A 20,374-nucleotide genomic window follows, 5' to 3' on the forward strand; every position below is an offset into this window, starting at 1 on the left:
TTTGAGCGATAATGAGTGCATCATTATTCCCAAGGGCCTCAAGAAAGGCAAAAGAGAGTTGGATCAATATAAGATCAAAGTGCACATATCTAAATATATGTGCTGCTTTTCCAGGTCTTCTTAATTTTAAGAGAATCAATTCATATTCTACCAACATTTCAGCAAATTTAAGGAAGCTGGGATTCATATGGTGGTTTAGCAGGGGCCGGCTGTGTCTGTGTGTTTAATTAAGTACAGCTGGAGGCATCTTGCATTACCATCAATAGAAAATATAATCTTTTCTTGTAGTGGAGACAATCTTTCCAAATAAAATTCACTAGTGATTCGTATTTTTTGCTGTTGTAGGACAGCTCTATGTGGCCGCTGTTAGCTCCTTTTTCAACTTTACTTTGCTTCGATCGAAACGGCTTCAGTACCATCGATTCACGGAAAATGGTTTTTAAGATTGGGCACTAATACTGAAGGACCCCTTAATTGTTAAGGGGATTATTAATTCAAGGAATCACACTTTTACCACTAATCCCTTTTTTTCCACCCACACACACACACCAGTAACTAGGAAGCAACTGCCACTTAGCCTTTGGATAAGTGGTGAACCATTATCCTTAGAGTTAAGCATGACTATGAGGGTAGTGGTTCGAATTCCCATGAACTCAACCTTCCTCAATTAAGTATGATTGTGTAGAGTTTATTTATAAGTTTTTCTCCCTTGTAAAATGCGAGTGGAGTAGAGACATCCTCCGTCTGTGAGAGTTATTTGTCTGGGCATCTACTTAATAAAATTTAATATAATAATGTAAGTTTCAGTTATATATTTGATTGTAAATATTAATGTAATGATATGCTGTTATAATAGTTGTAAATATATGTGTAATACAATAATTTGATATGTAATCAGTTAAAAAAAAGAAAAAAAAACTAGGAAGCATCTTTAATTGATAGCAATGGGAAATGAGCAATCCCCTCCCAGGCCCTCAAAAAATTTTTAAAAATAAAAAATATTAATGTTAAATATTAGTCCCTTTTTATCCGAATTTCGGCAGTCAAAGCCCATTATAGATAAGATAGCCCATGATCCAAATTCCATGGGCCAAGACTCTGTTACCCATTGATAGGTCAAAATGGGCTGAAGTTGAAGTTGGGTCGAGTAGACCACCGGGACAACGTACACACGGTACACGTTGAGCAATTAACAACTCTCGCTATTATTTCTCAGATACAATTTATCAAACAGTTGAGTTTAGACCTGAGAAAGAGGTTTCAGCTTGATTTTGGTAATTTGGCCTCGCTATCGCGTATCAGTTTGTTCTAAGTAGAAGAAGTAAAATAAAGGGACTTCCAATCACTATCTAGCTAAAGGTGCCATTATTTTTTTGTCAAATGTCAATGGTTTGTTTTCTGTTTTCTCTCATCTGATTCTGGCACATTAAGTTTGGTTTCCGTTTAAAAATAATAAACTGGTCACTGAAAAATGAAAAATTTAGTTTCTCTATTGATTTATACGTAGAATAAATAACAGAAAGATTGTTTCGCTTGTCATGATATTGCGTGTCCATTTTTCTTCTGTAAAGTGAAATGCATAGTGTAAATGCTTAAGTCTCTTTCTCTACTTTTTGATAAGTTGCCTCTGAGAAATAATATTGGAGTGGCAGGTGTTTGACAAAAAGCTTGTAAGGAAGTTTTTAATTGCTTTTCATATGTGATAAACCCAAGAGTGATAATGATCCTATAGAGATCATGGATTCTCCATACAAAACCTCGAAAACTTATTGAAATTTCTCTTTAGGTTGAAGTTCTATTTCTTGTTTTTGAAACCAAACTTGAGGATGAAACTTTGATTCTCATAGAACTTGTGTGACCCCTGTAAAAAATCATAATTCTTTTAATGCTTTGATAATTATTCTAGAATGTATTGAATTATTTTATGAACTGAAACATTTTGATCTCTTACTGGTGGATTGAAATGTAGCAAGCATATCTTCTGTTAACAACATTAGGTTGTTTCAATGAAACAGGAAATGAAAATAAGATGGAGAGGCAGTTAACTCATCCATCATGTCTGCTGTGTCAAGATACAAGCTATTGCCTTTTCACACTAGCAGATTTGGGATATGACACAATTAGTACTACTTCACAGGTGATGGAGTGATGGAGAAGTCTCTTTCCTTCAGCTCTTCCACTTGGAGGGGAGCCACTGCATCTCTGAGTGCAGGGTCTTACAATCTCTTATGATGGATTTCTCTCACAAACATGAAGAGGTGTACCATCTTTACTTTTTACCATTGTTTACAACCAAATACTCATCATTCCAATGTGGGTATTTTTCCACATTGTTTGCGGTTCTTCTTCTTCAGAGGATATTTGAGCCAAAGATCATTTGCCTTGGGTTCAACAAATACCAGGCCTTTCCCTGATTATTCTCCTAAGAGACCTACCATTAGAGACTCGGAAATCGTCCATCAAATTTCAACTGCGATAAAGTTACGCTGCTCTGAGCCTCTTCGACACACTTTGAAGCCGTTTGAATCCAAATTCAGACCAGACCATCTAATTTGGGTTCTTATGGACATTAGGAGTGACTACAGGCTGGTTTTGGATTTCTTTGACTGGGCATGCTTGCGCAGGGAGCCAAATCTGGAAGCCCGTTGTATTGTAGTTCAAATCTCTGTCGCTGCAAAAGATCTAAAAACGGCTCACGGGCTTATTCATGACTTTTGGGCAAAACCAAATTTGGATGCCAGCATTGCGTTTACTCATTTTGTTGAGCGGCTAATTTATACTTACAAGGACTGGAGTTCAGATCCCCATGTATTTGACATTTTCTTCCAGGTTCTTGTTGAAGCTAGAAAGCTCAATGAAGCCAGAAAACTTTTCGAAAAATTGTTGAATTATGGGTTGGTTATCTCCGTTGATTCTTGTAACTTATATCTTAGTCGTCTATCAAACACCTGTGATGGGCTTCGAATGGTAGTGAAGAGTTTTACTGAATTTCCTGAACTGGGTATCTGTTGGAATACTGCATCTTACAATATTATGATTCACTGTCTTTGCCATTTCGGAAAAATAAAAGAAGCACATCTTTTACTCCTTCAAATGGAGTTGCGGGGCTGTTCTCCTGATGTTGTAAGTTTTAGTACTATGATCAATGGGTACTGTTATCTTGGGGAACTACAGAGGGTTTTGAAGCTCATAGAAGAGATGCAAATAAAAGGATTGAAACCAAACCCATATACATACAATAGCATAGTACGCCTTCTTTGTAAGACTAGTAAAGTTGTGGAAGCTGAGACTATCTTGAGAGAGATGATGAACCAGGGAATAGTTCCTGATAATGTGATTTACACGACTCTCATTGATGGGTTTTGTAAGATGGGCAATGTTGCAGCTGCCTATAGATTGTTTGATGAAATGCGGGATCTTAATATTATTCCTGATTTGCTAACATATACTGCTATTATCTGTGGGTTTTGTCTAACTGGAAAGATGGTGGAAGCCAAAAAACTCTTCCATGAAATGCTTGGTAGAGGGTTGGAGCCAGATGAAATTGTTTATACAGCACTTATTGATGGTTATTGCAAGGCAGGTGAGATGAAAAAGGCATTTTCTCTACACAACAATATGGTTCAGATGAGGCTTACTCCAAATGTTGTCACATACAATCTCCCCACTTTTACAAAGTCCATCAGCCAGTGCAGTGTATGTGACAACATTTGGAGTAAGCCTCATCTGAACCATATTGTAACATTTACACTTACAACTCAATTGTCAATGGTCTTTGTAAAGCAGGAAATATTCTGCAAGCTGTAAAACTAATGGAAGATATGGAGGTGGCAGGGTTTCATCCTGATACTTTTACTTATACCACCATAATGGATGCTTATTGTAAATCTGGGGAGATGGTTAAGGCTCATGAACTCCTGAGGGATATGCTGGATAAAGGGCTTCAACCCTCAGTTGTCACATTCAACGTGCTAATGAACGGGTTTTGTATGTCTGGAATGATTGAAGATGGTGAGAAGCTTCTAAAATGGATGTTAGAGAAAGGTCTAAAGCCCAATGCTGCCACCTATAATCCTCTGATAAAACAGCACTGCCTTAGAAATGATATGCGTACCACAGCTAAAATTTATAAGGGCATGTGTGCTCAAGGAATCACACCTGATGGTAACACCTATAACATTTTACTACAAGGGCATTGTAAAGCAAGGAATATGAAAGAAGCCTGGTTTTTGCATAAAGAAATGGTCCAGAAGGGATTTAACCTCACAACTTCTTCCTACAATGCTTTAATCAAGGGCTTCCTTAAAAGAAAAAAATATTTGGAGGCAAGGGAACTATTTGAAGAAATGAGAAGAGGGGGTCTGGTTGCTGACAGAGAAATTTACTACTTTTTTGTTGATATCAATTTTGAAGAAGGGAACACAGAAATTACTCTTGAGCTTTGTGATGCAGCAATAGAGTGTTATCTAGTGGGAAAGGCAACAGACGAGAACAAATAGCTGGGATATTTCCTCCATGATGAGGATTACAGTGGAGATTTTGTGTCTCGTGAATTCAAAAAGGCTTCTGGTCGTTGGCTACTATAACATTTGCAACATCTTCTCAGAATCATGGTAATGTTTCTTTTTACCTTCTATCGTCTGCGATGGGTTTATCAATTGTTTTGTATAGAATTTATGATGTGCAAGTTATCTTTGTGAGGGAGCTTTCTGAATATTGTGGTTAATTTGTGAACTTGAGGATGTGATTCCTATGATTTTCTTGAGCTACTAATGTCTTCATAAAGGGAATAATTTGTTTTTACAAATGCATGGGCCAGAAGACCAAAACCTGCACTTGAGTTGACTCAAGCCTCATATGCTAGGAAATGGGAAATGGATCCCGAAGTGAAGTTTGACTAACAATGCACAGATGCATGGATAGACATCAGCCAGGTGATGTATCTGAAAGCGTACAAAAATAGTGTATCTATTGCTTGCTTTTTTCTATGGCTATTAATGCCTACAAATATCCAGGTCACCAACATGGAAGTGATACTCAGCTGTCGGCATTTGTGGATGCTTTGCCGGACATATGAGGCTGACAGAACTAGCTGACACTGTGGTTTCTTTATTGGTATCCTAGTATGCTCATCGCCGTCAAAAGTAAAGACATAGGTATCTCATATATTAAGAAAATTTGCTGCTATTGAAAAAGAATTTGAAATTGTTTCTAAATCTCAACCATGGAGTAACTTGAACTGACGTAGCAATTTAGGTGCTAGGTGTCAAATTTTCTGGTAAAGTTGGAAGAGCTTGGTGCCAAGCAAGATGAAGATACAATATTGGCACACTTGTAACAAAATTTCAGGTAGAAGCCTTGCAAAAGGAAATTTGGGTTATATTTGGGTTACTGCTAGGGTAAAATTGCTGTCCAGCCATGGCAAGAATGAATATTATATTGAAAGTTGATCTGGACTGCATTGACAGTGAAAACCACCTTAGATGAACAATTACCGATTTTTTATTCAAGTGCATCAAATATCAGATTAGCATCCGAGTATTTTTTACTTTGTAATACAGGTGTTGCCTCAGTTTCATCTTAATCATATGGGTTCTCCAGTTTTGGATATTTACCTGGCTTATTCATGAGTCATATTGCAATGAACACGGTGGACACATACACCCAAATACAGAGATGTTAATGTGTTATAGCAGAGAGAAATATGAAACACTTTTATTAATAGCAATAACAAATATCTATTAGTATGAGATTCAATTGTTGCTACCCTTCTTTACGCGCAGAATTTCTTATTGTATGAATAAAACAGCAATTTTTTCAGTGCTATGGCAAGTCGACAAGGTTTCACCGCATAGAGGATTAACTTCAAAAGAGAAGCACAGACAGGATCAGATTCGTGCATGGCTTGAAACTGTTGATGCAGCTGCAAATCTTTGGCGGTCGCAATAGCCACTCCCATTGTAATGAGAGCAAAAGGCTATAGGCTTCTCCGGGGTGAAAGGTCGGTCTGTACCGCGGAAAATAAACATAGTAATCTAAAAGCATAAACAAGTAAAGATGAAGATAGAAAAAAGGAGCTTAATTAAGTCTCTGTTGATCCCTCAGATGTAGGAACTAACGAGAAGGTGGCAACAATAAAACCCGGTTCATACTTCCGAAAGCTTTATGCAACGTGACCATCAAGCATTGATCTGGTGCGAGAGCGATCTTTAATGATGGGAGTATGACAATAACTTGACGAAAATTGATGTACGATTTGACAGGGACCACATTGTAGCCGACAAATGTTTGAGTGTCATCAACACCGTCCTATCATTCCCGCATTTGATTGAACTTTTTACACCACCTAACACTCAGCTCCTTTAATTTTTTTAAAATTATATAAATAGGTATAATTTGATAAACAATTTCATACGCGTCCTCATCGTAGCGCCGTAATATTTTGTTTATCAATAGGCGTTATCGTTAACGGAATTATTTGCATTTACAATATTCATTTTTCATAGTGCCATACTGCCATTGCAACCTCTATTCACGTTTTTTTTTTAATTCTTTTTCCCAAGAAAAGTAATATTCTCCTAATTAGATAGTGAGAGTTTAAGAATGTAAGCTTAACTTAGGCAAATAAATAAATAATATTAACATTTAAGAAATAAAAGTTTTAAATAAAGATATTTTAATAATTTGTGTAAGAAAATTAAACTTAATGCACTACATTTTCTTTTAAATTTATATTAATTAGTCATTTTTGCATTACATCGTTAAATAATTTAAACAAAATGATAATTTTACACCTAAATAAATTAAAATATCATTTTATTTTATAAAAATTTTAAAAAATAAAAAAATTATAATTATAAAAATACACCTAAATTTAATTAAAAATAAATCTCAAATAGAGGTGTTTAGTTGATTTTTATTAAATTTAGATTTTACAAAATTTTAATAATTATTTTCATTAAAAATATAATTTTGCAAAATTTTAATAAAAATAATTGAATTTATTTATTAAAAAATAAATCCCAAAATTTTAATAATTTAGGGGATTTTTATTAAATCCCAAAATTTTGTAATTATTTTTATAATTATACTTTTTTATTAAAAAATAAAAATTTTATTTTAGAATTTATTTTTATTAAATTTAGGGGTATTTTTATAATTGTAATTTTTATTTTCAAAGTTTTTATAAAATAAAAATGGTCTTTTAATTTATTTAGAGGTAAAATTATTTTTTCATCATGTTAGAATTTTGTGGTAGTTAGATGAACATAAAACAAAAGAGAGATAGTGTAATAATAATTAAAAATAATTCTTCAAAATATTGTTGTTTATGTTAATTTTTTTAAATGGAACTTTTATTAGTAAAACACAAGAGCTATTTTGGCAGTGTGTCGTTTGCTCTGAACCCAATAAATTTAATAGATGTAGGTTGCGTTTGTTTTTTTATTTATTTAAAATATGAATAAATTTGAATATATTTGAATGAAAATCTATGAATGACATGTTTGTTTTTTCTTTTTCAACATTTGAAGAGAAAAACTTAAAAATTAATAGTTTGATATAAATATCTTTTTAAGTGATGTATATATTTATTTTTCATAATTTATAATTTTCGCATGTTGATTAGTTTGGTAGCATTAAAAAAATACTATAATTGTTGATCTTAATTTAATTTTTTAATAAAAGTTGTAATTATAACATCAAATTTTATTATAAAGTTAAAATTGCTATTTGATTTTTGATTTATTACAATGAACATAATTTGATTTTTTAATATTTCAGTTTAGCTAATATTATCATGTGAATAAAAATTTAAATTAATTAAAAAAATAATTTCAAGAATAATATAAAAATATTATGTTTATACATAATATTAAAAATACATGAATTGTGAAGGATATTTTTAAGATTTGAAATTAAAATTTTCTATTTAAACTTCAAATAAAAATAATTTTATTTTTTTTATTTAGATAAAATTATCTGAAAATAAGTGATAAGCTAAAAAACTAAACAACTTAAAATAAATAAATATTTGAAAAAAAGAGTTAAATTCAGATTTCTAACCAAAAAAAAAAAAAAAAAACAAAACCAAATAGCAGCGTACTCGAGTGAAGAAGATTAGAAATAGTGTCCTTGTTTGTGAGTTTAACGGAAACCCCGTAACTCAGATGGTACTATCTCCTGCCGAAGCCGCGACCGACTAGTGTTACATTTACATAGAGCGAGGGAGAGGCAAAAACTCAGAGAAAAATGGAAGGAGTGAAATTAGAGAGATGGGGTTACGAAGTTAAGACCTCCTCTGATTCTTGCATCTGTGCCATCAACGCCTACTATCACCAGGTATTTTTCCTTTTTTTTCAAAAAAAAATTATTGGGTATCTGAAACTTGATTCATATGAGTAAATAAGGTTTGTTTTACAATGAATGAATGAAGGTGCTTAGTTATGGGAGAGAGAGGCGTGTGATATTAGAAGCGGCTGAGCATGACAAAGATTGTGTTTTGGCTAATATTTTGGCTGCTCATTTCCTATCGTCCAGTGATTCTTTTAAAGCTTCTTTGCATATTCGGGCAGCTAAGTCTCGTCTGGTAATTTTTTTTTTGGGTCCATTTTGGAAAACTTCCAAAATTACCATAAAAGATTAATCAATGAAGATAGAATTTTGTTTGAAATAGGATGAAGCTACCACATACGAGAAGGCAGTTTTCTACGCTGTCTGTTATTTGATTTCTGATGACAGAGACGATGAAGTGGCCGTTGAGTCGCACTCTAAGGTGGGAAATTTTTTAATTGACTTTCTTATTAAGACTTGAAAACATATTTCGTTGAGTCACACTCCAGGATGGCAAAGTTTTAAATTCAGTTTCTTGTTAAGACTTAAAATCATATCTTCTTTTGAATTCATTAGTTCATCGTTCATCTTAATTCCCGGCCCTGAAATACATTACCAAGACAGTCAATACTTTGATTAAAGTTTCCCTTTATCTTAATCTAATGGATTTACTATGAATTTAAGCCTATCATGCTGTTTGTTGATTGTCTTTCATGTTGAGGTTGCACTGGACCACAGGAAGTTCCCATTTCTAAATGTAATTTTAGAAACTAGTTGAATTTTAGTTTAATTTCCTTGTATCTACTAGTAACTGTTCAGCTTGTATTTCTTGTTACAAGCCCATGCTGTAAATTTGTTTTTCCTCAAAACATCCATCTGATCAGGTCTTGCGACCATAACTTTTCCAAACTATGTAATGTTTCTGGAGTTAAGAGCTATCGTGCTTGTGTCTCAACAAAGTGACCTATAAACTTTAAACAATACGGATCATGTCTGTTCTTGAAGGCTTATAAATTTGACTGCTATGTCCGGTGTTAACGTTCTATTTATTTTATATCTGAATTGTGAATATTGCATGTGTTGTGGGAAAATTTCATTTAATCTTTAACATCGATCTTTATTTTGCTTTCAGTTTAGTTCTTAGCATTTATACAAGTTTTGTTAATTGCATATGACATTTGTTTCTTTTCCAGCTTCTGAAAGAGTTTCCAAGAGATCTGCTTTCTCTGAAAAGGACCCAAATACTCTGCTTCTACATGGGCCGCCCTGATCTGTGTTTCGATATTATTCATCAGGTTTGACGTCATCCATTCAATGAATTGTCACTTATGGTTCTTTAAATAAATTAGAAAGCTTCTGGCATGCTTGTTTTGTGTAAGTACTGATTAAGGAACAGAGACACAGTGATATGACATTTTTCATATATGTAGCTCAGAAACTTCAGTTTTTCATGAGAATGACCTTCAGTGGTGCTGTCTCTCCTGGGTGCTATAATGATTTGAAAATTTTATAGGTTCTGCCCTATAATCAACAAGAAGATTTCATATTTGGCATTCTTGCGTTTTCGTTGCTAGAGCTTGGACAGATGTCAGATGCTGAGGAAGCTGCTAAAAAGGGACTTAAAATCAACAAACATGACTGCTGGTCTCAACATGCTGTGAGTTGCAGCTATTTTGGTCTGCTTTAAGAAACATTATCCACCTTATGTCTATACTTGATGGAATTATTTGTAAATTTTGTTTCTCTGTATATCTAGATTTTGAACCCATCATCCCTTTTCTCTTAGAATGTTTGAAGTTGGTGTTAGCTATCTTAGTATTTCTGGTCATGTCAGTTTGAAAATAAACATGGAAAGAACATGAATATGCTCAAATTCAATTATGGACCTAGCCCAGTTATTTAGTACAAATCACATTTTTTTGTCAAAAGATAATTTCAGCATACCCTGAATTTTTTCATCTAAACCCCGTGAACTTGAGGGATATTCTTAGTGTTTGGATCTTTATGCAGCTGTGCCATGTTCTCCAGCATGATTGTTGTTTTAAAGAAGCAGTACAGTTCATGGAAGAATGCTCGTCCACATGGAGTTCTTGTTCATCATTCATGTATGCATATTAAGCTATTCAAGAGGTTTCTAATTTCATTTTCTTTTCTTTTATTATTTTTTAGATGAGCATGACTTTAAATGTCCAGGTATACACACAATTGGTGGCACGTGGCGCTCTGTTACATGGAAGGTCATTCTCCAATGAGAAAAGTCCTGGAGATTTACGATAATCATATCTGGAAGGAGTTAGAGAAGCCTGATGCTGTGCATCCAGAGGTGTGCCATTTGTAAACTTTTCGGATGACTGAATTTTTTTTTTTTCAAATTGCATGTCTTAAGTCCTCTTGCATTTAGGTGTACCTGAATGCTCTGGGCTTGTTGTTGCGAGTTTATGTACGGGGTGAACTTGACGTCTTTGGTAACCGTCTGAAGGTCTTAGCAGATTGTGTTGCAGATCAGGTGAGTATACCATCCATATTCTTTCCCCTCAAAAATTTCAGTAAGCTGTTTTTGGTAAGAATTTGAAATCTTCAGTCACAGATCTTGTAGGATGCTGGTTTTAGAACATATGTTTTGGATTTGTTTCTGTCTACATTAGTAGACTGTCACCCTAATGGGCGCCATGAGATCTTTCTGAAATCTACATGTTTTTTATGTATTAATGGAGAATGGCAGGTGTTTCTTTCGAAGAATTGTTGTGTTTAGACCTCTACTGTTTGTTTCCCCGCTTGGTTAGTTTACTATGAAACCTTATTGTTAAGCGTGTGCGAGTTTCAGATTTCATTTGCTCTGGGAAGTAGGTAATGACAGCATGAACAGAACTCACATTCTGAGAAACAGTGTGAAGGCATGAATATTAATGCATGTTACATTGTTAATTTGCATTTAAAATCAAGGTACACGTAGCTTGATTCACATTTTTAATGTGGCTTCAAAGTGTGTGAAATTCTCTGTTTTCAGTCAGTGTATGACTTGCTGGAGTTCACCTAGTCAAGAAGTTTGCAGACGTGGTGACATTAATCCGTCAGCTTGTTTTGTCATCCAGCTGCTTGTGTGTTGATTTTTTCTTGTTAGAGTTGCCTTCTTATATAGACCAAACAATTTGGAAAATTAAAGCTTTTTATGTCTGTTCCTGTCAACCAAAATTTCACATGGTAGTGACATGTGAAACAATATTCATATAACTTTCGATAATCTGAAGGCACTTACTTCCTATGTGGACCTGTTGAAGTAATGTTTATCACATGTTTTCACAAACTCAATCATCTGTATATGCCTTTTCCTATCTATGGTTGGCATTTTCTTACTGTTCCGGGTTATCTATGCGTGCACGACAATGTTCAGGCCAACTGGTATTTAGAATGCCATCTTGATTTGTTGATATTATGGGCACTAGCGAATACCGGAGAAGTTTCTAAAGCAGAAGATCTACTTAAGGGCCTGAAGTCAAGGTATGAAGAATTATCTTCTCTTGCATATTTCTAGGGAATGGCATTTAGTTCATTGCAATTATTTTTCTTTTCTAGACACTCCAAGATGATCAAGAAGAAGCAGGAACTTATGCAGACAGGAGTACAGGTTTCTTCTGATATCTGCTTGATTTGCCATTTATAATGAACTTGTCTTACCGATTCAGTGATAAATTTTCCTATTTATAAAGCCACCTTGGGAGACACCTTGGTCAGTAGATACTTGTTCCTCTTAACATGGGGTAGAGAGGTTGAGACCATTCGCATTATTGGTGAAGCTACTAGGGCCTTTGTTGTTAATGTTTATGCTGCAAAACATCCCGAGGCTCTGTATTTAAACTTTCACAATATCATGCCTCTCTTATTTTGAGTATTGCCAATGTTTGTGCCTTAAATTTTCATAAACTACATTTGCATTTTGCTTTGTCCTTGAAAAGTTGGATTCTTTACTTGAAAAATCTGTGCATTCTCTTATGTTGTTTTGTTGTCATTTTCAGCTTGCAGAAGCTCTCTATGCGTACGGAAGGGGTAATGATGAGAAAGCATTGGAATTGCTTGGTCCAGATTTTGATGCCAATTCTTGTAAGGTAATAATGATGAGCAATAATTAGCCTTTGTATTCTGGCTTCATTTTCGAATTTTTAAGACAGAAAAATATAACTTTTTACTTCTTAATGCCAGATGATAGGGGCATCTGATGAGCAGTTAGATGTATTCAATGAAGTTTGGTACAGTTTGTTGCTGAATACTGGACGAGCTGCCAAGGGTATGATTCATAAACATGAAATTCTATCTTCAAAGTGGTTCTTTTTCTGATTTTTGTTTGAACTGCAGCAATTGAAGTAATTGACAAGCGGATCAAGAAGAGGGAAGGAGCTCCTTTCTTGTGGCGCCTGCTGGTATAGCTCTGCCTTGCATATGCCAGTTTTTGTTTGTACAGCTTGGATGCCAGGTGACAATATTTCTTACTCTATTTGGTTCAGGAGAGAGCTTATTCCATGGTGGGCAGGCAAGAAGCGGCAGCTGTAAGTGAAAAGGCCAGGACATTAGAAGCTGCATATTTCAAATAAGCCTGCATCCAGCACGAAACCAGATAGACACTAGTATTCTCCCTTCATCTGGCCTTTAAGAAACAGGTTGAATCGTGGTTCAACCAAGATCCCTGCAAAAATTAGCATGAGGGGTGGGAAATAAACACTGGGAGCTTTTGACATTTAGTGTTCATCATGCATCATGTAAGATAACCATAAAGGCATAAACAGATATAATAATTGCAACAAGATGATGGGTAATTATTGGGTATGAACATATGGTTTAGTTATAATGGTTTTTTCATTGTACATTACTATCTATGACAAAGGTTAAAAGATACAGCGGCTCAGTAAGACCCTATTCCCAGTACAAAAGAATATTATTTCCTTGAAACCACGACTAGAATTAGAAACTTACTTTAGCTAGGGGTAAGATAAAATGTTGTGCAACTCATCGGTACGTGTAATTGTGGTGGAATTCCTGAGTTTGTAGTTATGAAAACTCCATTATTAAGCTTTTACGAAGACAACTTCCACAGCTGCAGAGAAGAGGAGAAGAACCAGTGGTCTAGTGGTAGAAGAGCACCCTGCCACGGTACAGACCCGGGTTCGATTCCCGGCTGGTGCATGTATTTTTGTTGCCTTTTTGCCTTTTGGGGCATTTGTCAGAAAATGCTATCTCCACGTGCCTTCGTAAGTCACCAGCTTTTTTAATTCATAAAACTCTTGGGACTGTCTCCAGATCCATATCTTGTGCATGTGGTCCAGCCATCCATACAAATCGCATCTTCCACGCACTTCTCAATTCTTACCAGTAACCGCCCTTGAGCCTTCCCATCCAATTCCAACGAGCCGCCAGCTTATAATAACAACAACTTAGTCGGTCAAAGGACGAAAAGACAAACTGTCATTAATTGTTTTCGGTCATTTCAATGTGTGAACACTCACTGATGACATTGGAAAGACCAATAAATATCCATAAAAAAGCAAATGTTATGTTACATGAATCATTTCATATAACAAACACACTCGATGACGACCACATATATTATGTGCCCACATAATTTATGCAGTTGTTGCGGAATGTATATGTTATATGGGGCTCGCTCCATAAAAATGGGGACCAATCTACGTTACGGTCATTGACACCCAATGAGAAGCAGCACACGTGTCCTCAGGAGAGAAAAAAACCGTGCAAATGCAGGCAATAGGAGTTGGCTACAGTTGGATCTGTAAGTTACAGAACCTGTAACTAAGCCAGCTCCTAAAAATGGGACATGGCTACGGTGCAGAAGCTGCAAGTAACAGCTTCGAACCTTCCCATTTCCATATCTTGCATTGGGACCTCTTTCTCTCTCCTCTAGCACCCGTGGAAGTTCCCCATTGGCAGCTGTACAGAAGCCGTAACATAAATGATTCCGACTGCCCATTTCGTACCCCTCTAACAGTCAAACGTTCACATTAGGGACGTGGTTCACATCCCCTACATTCATCTGGACCTAATTATAAATACGCACCCCACGAAGCAAGAGTCATTTCATTTCAGTTGCGAGAGCAGAGCTTAGAGAAAAAAAAAAAAAGAAAATGGCAAAAAGCGACGTGAAGGTTTTGGGTGCGTGGCCAAGCCCATTTGTGATGAGGGCAAGAATCGCACTTAAGATCAAGTCTGTGGAGTATGAGTTTCTGGAGGAGAATTTGGGATCCAAAAGCGAGCTTCTGCTTAAATCAAACCCTGTTCACAAGAAAATCCCAGTTCTGATTCACAATGATAAGCCTGTTTGCGAATCTCTCATCATTGTCGAGTACGTGGATGAGGCTTGGTCCTCTTCAGGTCCCTCTATTCTTCCTTCTGATCCTTATGACCGTGCCGTTGCTCGTTTCTGGGCCGCTTATGTTGATGAGAAGGTACAGTTTCCTTTCTTTGTTTTGAAAAAAATGTTTTAAGTCAATTCTTTTTATTCGAATTATGTGCATCTAAAAATTTTTAATCTTTTTCAGTTTTGAAAACTGTTTTCGGAAATTAATAAAGTCTCTCTTGGTAAATCAAGGAGGTAAAGTGCGTGATTGGAATTATTTCCGGTGGAAAAATGAACTTGAAAAGAAAACTAAAGAAAGATTAAGAAAGCAGAGCCCAAGAGGAAAACAATCAATAGAATCTGGAAGTTTGATTTTTCATAAAACGGGCTTTCTAGAGACCCCCAATAACCAATTCTCTCATCAATTGCTAAGCAGTACTTTCAAGTCTCTCAACTCCCGAGCCTCCTAAGCCTTGTCCTTAAAATTATCGTTCGACAAATCGAACGCTAGACGAACCGAAAGCAGGTAAGCCCTTAAAAGAAAAGCTTTGAAGGTAACTGTGCCAAGTATGGGCTCACGCTCTTCACGGGCTCCGGCCTCTTTAGGGTTTGGGCATACTAAGTATGTAGCACTCCAATAAGTAGCAGAGCCCAAAAGGAAAACAATCAATAGAATCTAGAAGTAAATCTGGAGAAGTGACGTATACTCACATATCCAAGGAAATAAATATATATGAATCTTAAGAGATGATACTGATAGAGATTGGAGAGACAGCAAGAACGAATCTTTAACTTGACATAAAGCATATAAGAATCAATTGGTAGTGATTGAAATCTGGCCTTGATTGATCAAATTATGATATGTCTATTATGATTTGCAGTTGTTCCCTGCCTTGAAAAGCATTGGTAGTGCAGATGGAGCGGAAGCTAAGGAAGCTGCGATTGAGCAATTGATTGAAGGCTTGGTTTTGCTGGAGGATGCTTTTGTTAAGTGTAGCAAAGGGAAGCCTTTCTTTGGTGGAAGCCAAATTGGGTTTCTTGACATTGCATTTGGTTGCTACTTGGGATGGGTGAGAGTGACAGAGAAAATGATTGAGGTGAAGCTCCTTGATGAAGTCAAAACTCCTGGACTGTTCAAATGGGCTGAGAGATTCTGTGCTGATGCCGCTGTCAAAGATGTTATGCCTGAGACTGATAAGCTTGCAGAGTTTGCTAAGGTTCTTGCCAAACTCAGAGCTTCTGGCAAATGGAATTAAGAAGCTTAATTCTGTGCTTGGAGGGGCACCAAAAAAAAAAAAAAAAAAAAAAGAGTTGTTTCCAGAAATAAATTCGAATAAGAATTAAGTTTTGTTTTTGGTTTCGTTTGGAACGGTAAAGCCTGTATCATTTGGGTTCTGTTATCGGGCTAGGCTGCAGCCTCTCTCGTAGACTCATGTATACCAAGTGAAGGTATAAAGGTTATTGTGTTGTTTTTCTCCGCAGAATTTTTTTCCCACATACGGTACACATCTGGGCTACGTGCCATATTCGTTGTTATAAAAGTTATCGTATTATGTAACGGTGGAATTCCCGCATGGCATTTAGCAAGAATTAACGATTTTCGAACTCAATAATCTTAAATATTTGAGTTGCAATCTGAATTCTATTGCACTTATCAATTGAATAGTACAATCAAGGAATAAATAATTTTGCATTTATCATTCCATAGATGAGTAATACATGGTATCAAATTTAATTTAGAATTTAAATATTAAAATCTGTTTGGGCATATGGCTAAAATCAATTCATAATCTTTATCATCCTAAAATGAGACTTTGGCTACGAGCACACTGCTGGACAAAGTGGTTATTAATAATCATATCAAAACTGATTAAAATGACCATCAAACATGTGTTGATTGAATAAATTGTGTGCAGAATTTGATATTCTGTTATTCTCTTTCCCAGAAATCAATTCTTAACACCACCACCACACCAGAACTGTATACATTTCACTAGTTTCAGTCAACCGAAATGGCCGGTAAAATACGGTCTGTATATCCGGCCCTACCCTGAGGCCCAATTCGTCCTGACTTCGTCGGACCCTAACCAAAGTTATTAAACAAGAAGCTGTGCTAAGCCACCGAGAGTCTGAGACTGCAGCGCCAGTCCCCATTTAAAATAAATAAAAAGAGAGAAAAAATGGCAACACTGAAGAAAAGCCCTTTGGTTCTGATGGGATGCGGAGAAGTTGGACGCCAGCTCCTCCAGCACATTGTTTCCTGCCGATCACTTCATGCCAATCTGGTACTCCTTCTCCACTTTCCGAAGTTTATTAGCGCCCCACAAATTAACTAATTAATTAATTATTTAGTAGCTATATATTCATTAATTATTACATGTCGGAGATGTATTCTTTTGATATGCACTTGCCTGCCTTCTAATAAGCTCGTCGATGATTCTGTTTCTATAGAAGACTGGTAAATTTGTTTTAACTGTAACATTTCATGATTGATGATCGGTCGGCACGGCAGGGAGTGCATTTGCGAGTGGTAGGAGTAAGTGACAGCAAGTCATTGGTTGTTGCGTCGGATGTTTTCACAAAGGAGTTCAACGATAACCTCTTATCAGAAATTTGTCGCCTCAAGGCGGGCCACTCTTCTCTCTCAACTCTTATTGGTGATTTCGGAGGTAATCCTCTTGTATTGTATTGTTGAGGATATAATAGATTACTCATTCTGTTTATTTCTCATGCTTTTGCTTTTCTTTTGATTCTTTATCAAAGGTGAATGCCAAGTGTTTCTCGATTCTGATTTGAGAGGAAAGTTATCAGAAATTGCATCTCTTCTGGGTATATCAACAGGTTCGTCTTCGTGACAATTACTATCTCACCGACCTTTATACTTCTTTTGAAACACTGATTAGTTGTTCAATCAATTGAAGTTTCATGTTTGCTTTTAGAGTTTAGTGATTCTTATCATTTATTCACCTCAAGTAAGGTCATTTCAAGCTTGGTCTTTTGCTTAATCTTGCAACAGGTTTGGCCTTTGTTGATTGCTCTGCCAGTTCTGAGACTGTTGAAATATTAACTCAAGCATTTGATTTGGGTTGTTGCATTGTCTTGGCAAACAAGAAGCCTCTTACATCTACAATGGTAATAACTTTACAAGGCTTCCTTATTTGGTAGTAAATGGACTTAGTTGGACATGTATAGTCATCCTATGGCTATTCTGTGATCAACCACTAACAGACTTAATTCTGGAGATGGCGACACTTCCTGCTGTCATTAAATGCTGCAATGCCATTTCTTTTGTGGCCAGTTCGAACATTCTATATTTTTACCATTTAAGATGAATTACGTTTGGTGTTTAATTCTTTTAAAATTAAAAATGACAAATTTTCATTGAGCAATTTAGTGCAATATTAATGTTTTTGAATTTCATCTAGAGAAGATAATGAAAATTCCTCTACAAATCACTAATTGGAAGAGCATATATAAATCTGTTGAAGGAAAATGATAACTTTTTGTTGTCCCTTTATTTTCCATACTGTTTTGTCTGCTATTCATGCTTAACAAGTTGTTTCTATTGCATGTGAATTTTTAACCAACCTCATGCTATTCTGTAATGTAGGAGGATTATGACAAATTGGTCTCACGTCCACGCTGTATTCGGTATGAGTCAACTGTAAGTGAAGTTTCCTGCTTTTGTCATATAAAAGGAAATCGTGGGTGAAGTGTCTCATTTGATGTCTGTTTCTCCATAGGTTGGTGCTGGCCTTCCTGTCATACCATCCTTAAATCGTATTCTTTCTTCAGGAGATCCTGTCCATGGTATTGTTGGAAGTCTGAGTGGTATTGGTTTTCTTCTTTTCTTTTCTTTTTTGGGTTAGACATTTATTCTTCCTTCACATATGAAGTTCATGCTTTTCCTGTATCTGCTTGTATTTTTTTGCAACCATATTTCATATATGAATATTGGCTGTCATTTGCATAATATATTTTGTATTAGGTACATTGGGGTATGTAATGAGCGAGGTTGAAGATGGGAAGCCACTTAGTCAAGTTGTTAAAGCTGCTAAAAGCCTGGGATACACTGAACCAGGTTTAATTGTGATTTTAAATTTCTATATTGCAGTAGATCATATCTTTTCTATAAGTATATTCAGTTGCATCTTCTAATTTTGTTTATGCATGCTTACAAATTTATATTAAAATATTTACACAATTTAATTCTTATTATTTTTCGTTTATGGACTTTTTTTTTTGGCTGTAATATTGTTTTTCCAAATATTCATGCATTAAGCATTGTTCTTTTCAGCATTGTTTACCATTGACCAGTGCTTTGGAAACTTGAAGCAAAAGTTTCTTCAATTTGGTTTGGATTATTAAAACACAGGAATAGCCTGGTTTGCTTTGGTTACTTTCTTTGCCAGGTTTATAAAGCTATCTAATCCTGTGGGGTATTTTAGTTGTAAGGGCTGGAATTTTTGTTGGTGGCTAGTTTAGATGAGTCTACAGCATATTTTATAGGTTTTTTCACCCTGTGAAGTTGCTTTTGCTCTCCGGTTGACATTTGTTTTACCTTTGTACTTCCTTTTCATGCATTAGAAAAATTTTGTTTCTTAACATAATGAAAAAGAAGAAACAAACATCACAAAAAGATTCTATTATCATTAATTACACTTTATGAATTTGTTGAAGTGACTGACTGATGACAATTGAACCCAAGCAACTCATCGGTACTTGTAATTATGGTGGAATTCCTGAGTTTGTGGTTATGAAAACTCCATTATTAAGCTTTTACGAAGACAACTTCCACAGCTGCAGAGGAGGAGAGACGCACCAGTGGTCTAGTGGTAGAATAGCACCCTGCCACGGGTTCGATTCCCGGCTGGTGCATGTATTTTTGTGGCCTTTTTGCCTTTTGGGGCATTTGTCAGAAAATACTATCTCCACGTGCCTTCGTAAGTCACCAGCTTTTTTAATTCATAAAACTCTGGGACTGTCTCCAGATCCACGGCATGCATATCTTGTGGATGTGGTGCAGCCATCCAGACAAATCGCATCTCCCACGCACTTCTTAATTCTTACCAGTTACCGCCCTTGAGCCTTCCAATCCAATTCCAACGAGCCGCCAGCTTATAATAACAACAACTTGCTTGGTCAAAGGACGAAAGGACAAACTGTGTCATTATTTGTTTTCGGTCATTTCAATGTGTGAACACTCGCTGACTCACATCGGAAAGACCAATAAATATCCATGAAAATGGGACATGGCTACGGCGCGGAAGCTGCAAGTAACAGCTTCGAACCTTCCCATTTCCATCACCTTGCATTGGGACCTCTTTCTCTCTCCTCTGGCACCCGTAGAAGTTCCCCATTGGCTGCTGTTACTTACAGAAGCCGTAACATAAATGATTCCGAGCTGCCCATTTCGTACCCCTCTTAACAGTCAAACGTTCACATTAGTGGCGTAGTTCACATCCCCTACATTCATCTGGCACTAATTATAAAAAATACACAGCCCACGAAGCAAAAGACATTTCATTTCAGTTGCAAGAGCAGAGCTTAGAGAGAAAAAAAAAATGGTAAAAAGCGACGTGAAGGTTTTGGGTTTTTGGCCAAGCCCATTTCTGATGAGGGCAAGAATCGCACTTAAGATCAAGTCTGTGGAGTATGAGTTTCTGGAGGAGAATTTGGGATCCAAAAGCGAGCTTCTGC

The 20,374-nt window shown here is 36.0% G+C and overlaps 4 protein-coding genes across 6 annotated transcripts; all 4 read left to right on the plus strand.

The window, feature by feature from the left end:
• The first annotated feature begins 1,226 nt into the window (after window positions 1-1,226).
• On the plus strand, window positions 1,227-5,623 carry LOC18043942 (pentatricopeptide repeat-containing protein At1g05670, mitochondrial). Its single transcript, XM_024186772.1, is given in 6 exon segments — window positions 1,227-1,359; window positions 2,016-3,724; window positions 3,727-4,613; window positions 4,823-4,934; window positions 5,016-5,156; window positions 5,257-5,623. Coding segments are annotated over 2 exon segments (2,247 nt in total). The 5' UTR covers window positions 1,227-1,359; window positions 2,016-2,250; the 3' UTR covers window positions 4,500-4,613; window positions 4,823-4,934; window positions 5,016-5,156; window positions 5,257-5,623.
• Window positions 5,624-8,083: 2,460 nt separating this feature from the next.
• On the plus strand, window positions 8,084-13,216 carry LOC18043943 (tetratricopeptide repeat protein 38). Its single transcript, XM_006438483.2, has 14 exons — window positions 8,084-8,340; window positions 8,435-8,587; window positions 8,675-8,773; window positions 9,525-9,626; window positions 9,845-9,988; window positions 10,342-10,436; window positions 10,525-10,654; window positions 10,733-10,837; window positions 11,723-11,829; window positions 11,905-11,956; window positions 12,345-12,434; window positions 12,529-12,613; window positions 12,682-12,746; window positions 12,831-13,216. The coding sequence occupies exons 1-14, from the start codon at window positions 8,251-8,253 to the stop codon at window positions 12,915-12,917; spliced, it is 1,404 nt and encodes a 467-aa protein (XP_006438546.1). The 5' UTR covers window positions 8,084-8,250; the 3' UTR covers window positions 12,918-13,216.
• Window positions 13,217-14,404: 1,188 nt separating this feature from the next.
• Window positions 14,405-16,279, plus strand: LOC112099320 (glutathione S-transferase U17-like). Its single transcript, XM_024186776.1, has 2 exons — window positions 14,405-14,783; window positions 15,556-16,279. The coding sequence occupies exons 1-2, from the start codon at window positions 14,463-14,465 to the stop codon at window positions 15,928-15,930; spliced, it is 696 nt and encodes a 231-aa protein (XP_024042544.1). The 5' UTR covers window positions 14,405-14,462; the 3' UTR covers window positions 15,931-16,279.
• Window positions 16,280-16,473: 194 nt separating this feature from the next.
• LOC18043944 (bifunctional aspartokinase/homoserine dehydrogenase 1) lies at window positions 16,474-19,892 on the plus strand. 3 transcript variants are annotated; one of them, XM_024186775.1, is made up of 8 exons: window positions 16,474-16,959; window positions 17,187-17,343; window positions 17,438-17,515; window positions 17,691-17,806; window positions 18,285-18,338; window positions 18,418-18,505; window positions 18,663-18,755; window positions 19,355-19,892. In XM_024186775.1, the coding sequence occupies exons 1-8, from the start codon at window positions 16,855-16,857 to the stop codon at window positions 19,363-19,365; spliced, it is 702 nt and encodes a 233-aa protein (XP_024042543.1). In that variant the 5' UTR covers window positions 16,474-16,854; the 3' UTR covers window positions 19,366-19,892. The 3 variants fall into 3 exon arrangements, with proteins under 3 accessions (XP_024042543.1, XP_006438549.2, XP_024042542.1); XM_006438486.2 differs by lacking the exon at window positions 19,355-19,892 and having other exon boundaries at window positions 18,663-19,275; XM_024186774.1 differs by lacking the exon at window positions 19,355-19,892 and having other exon boundaries at window positions 18,418-18,484; window positions 18,663-19,275.
• The last annotated feature ends 482 nt before the right edge of the window (window positions 19,893-20,374 follow it).

Source organism: Citrus clementina, unplaced genomic scaffold (genome assembly GCF_000493195.1).
Source record: "Citrus clementina cultivar Clemenules unplaced genomic scaffold, Citrus_clementina_v1.0 scaffold_4, whole genome shotgun sequence".
Lineage (NCBI taxonomy): Eukaryota > Viridiplantae > Streptophyta > Magnoliopsida > Sapindales > Rutaceae > Citrus > Citrus x clementina.

Bases quoted from the DNA above. Each gene is read 5' to 3' on its own strand.
- LOC18043944 (XM_006438486.2), top strand. From the start codon at position 16,855: ATGGCAACACTGAAGAAAAGCCCTTTGGTTCTGATGGGATGCGGAGAA. The intron at 18,339-18,417 runs GTAAGTGAAGTT...GTTTCTCCATAG, and splicing joins GTATTCGGTATGAGTCAACT to GTTGGTGCTGGCCTTCCTGT. The intron at 18,506-18,662 runs GTATTGGTTTTC...ATTTTGTATTAG, and splicing joins TATTGTTGGAAGTCTGAGTG to GTACATTGGGGTATGTAATG.
- LOC112099320 (XM_024186776.1), top strand. From the start codon at position 14,463: ATGGCAAAAAGCGACGTGAAGGTTTTGGGTGCGTGGCCAAGCCCATTT. The intron at 14,784-15,555 runs GTACAGTTTCCT...TATGATTTGCAG, and splicing joins CCGCTTATGTTGATGAGAAG to TTGTTCCCTGCCTTGAAAAG.
- LOC18043943 (XM_006438483.2), top strand. From the start codon at position 8,251: ATGGAAGGAGTGAAATTAGAGAGATGGGGTTACGAAGTTAAGACCTCC. The intron at 8,341-8,434 runs GTATTTTTCCTT...GAATGAATGAAG, and splicing joins TCAACGCCTACTATCACCAG to GTGCTTAGTTATGGGAGAGA. The intron at 11,830-11,904 runs GTATGAAGAATT...TTTCTTTTCTAG, and splicing joins CTTAAGGGCCTGAAGTCAAG to ACACTCCAAGATGATCAAGA.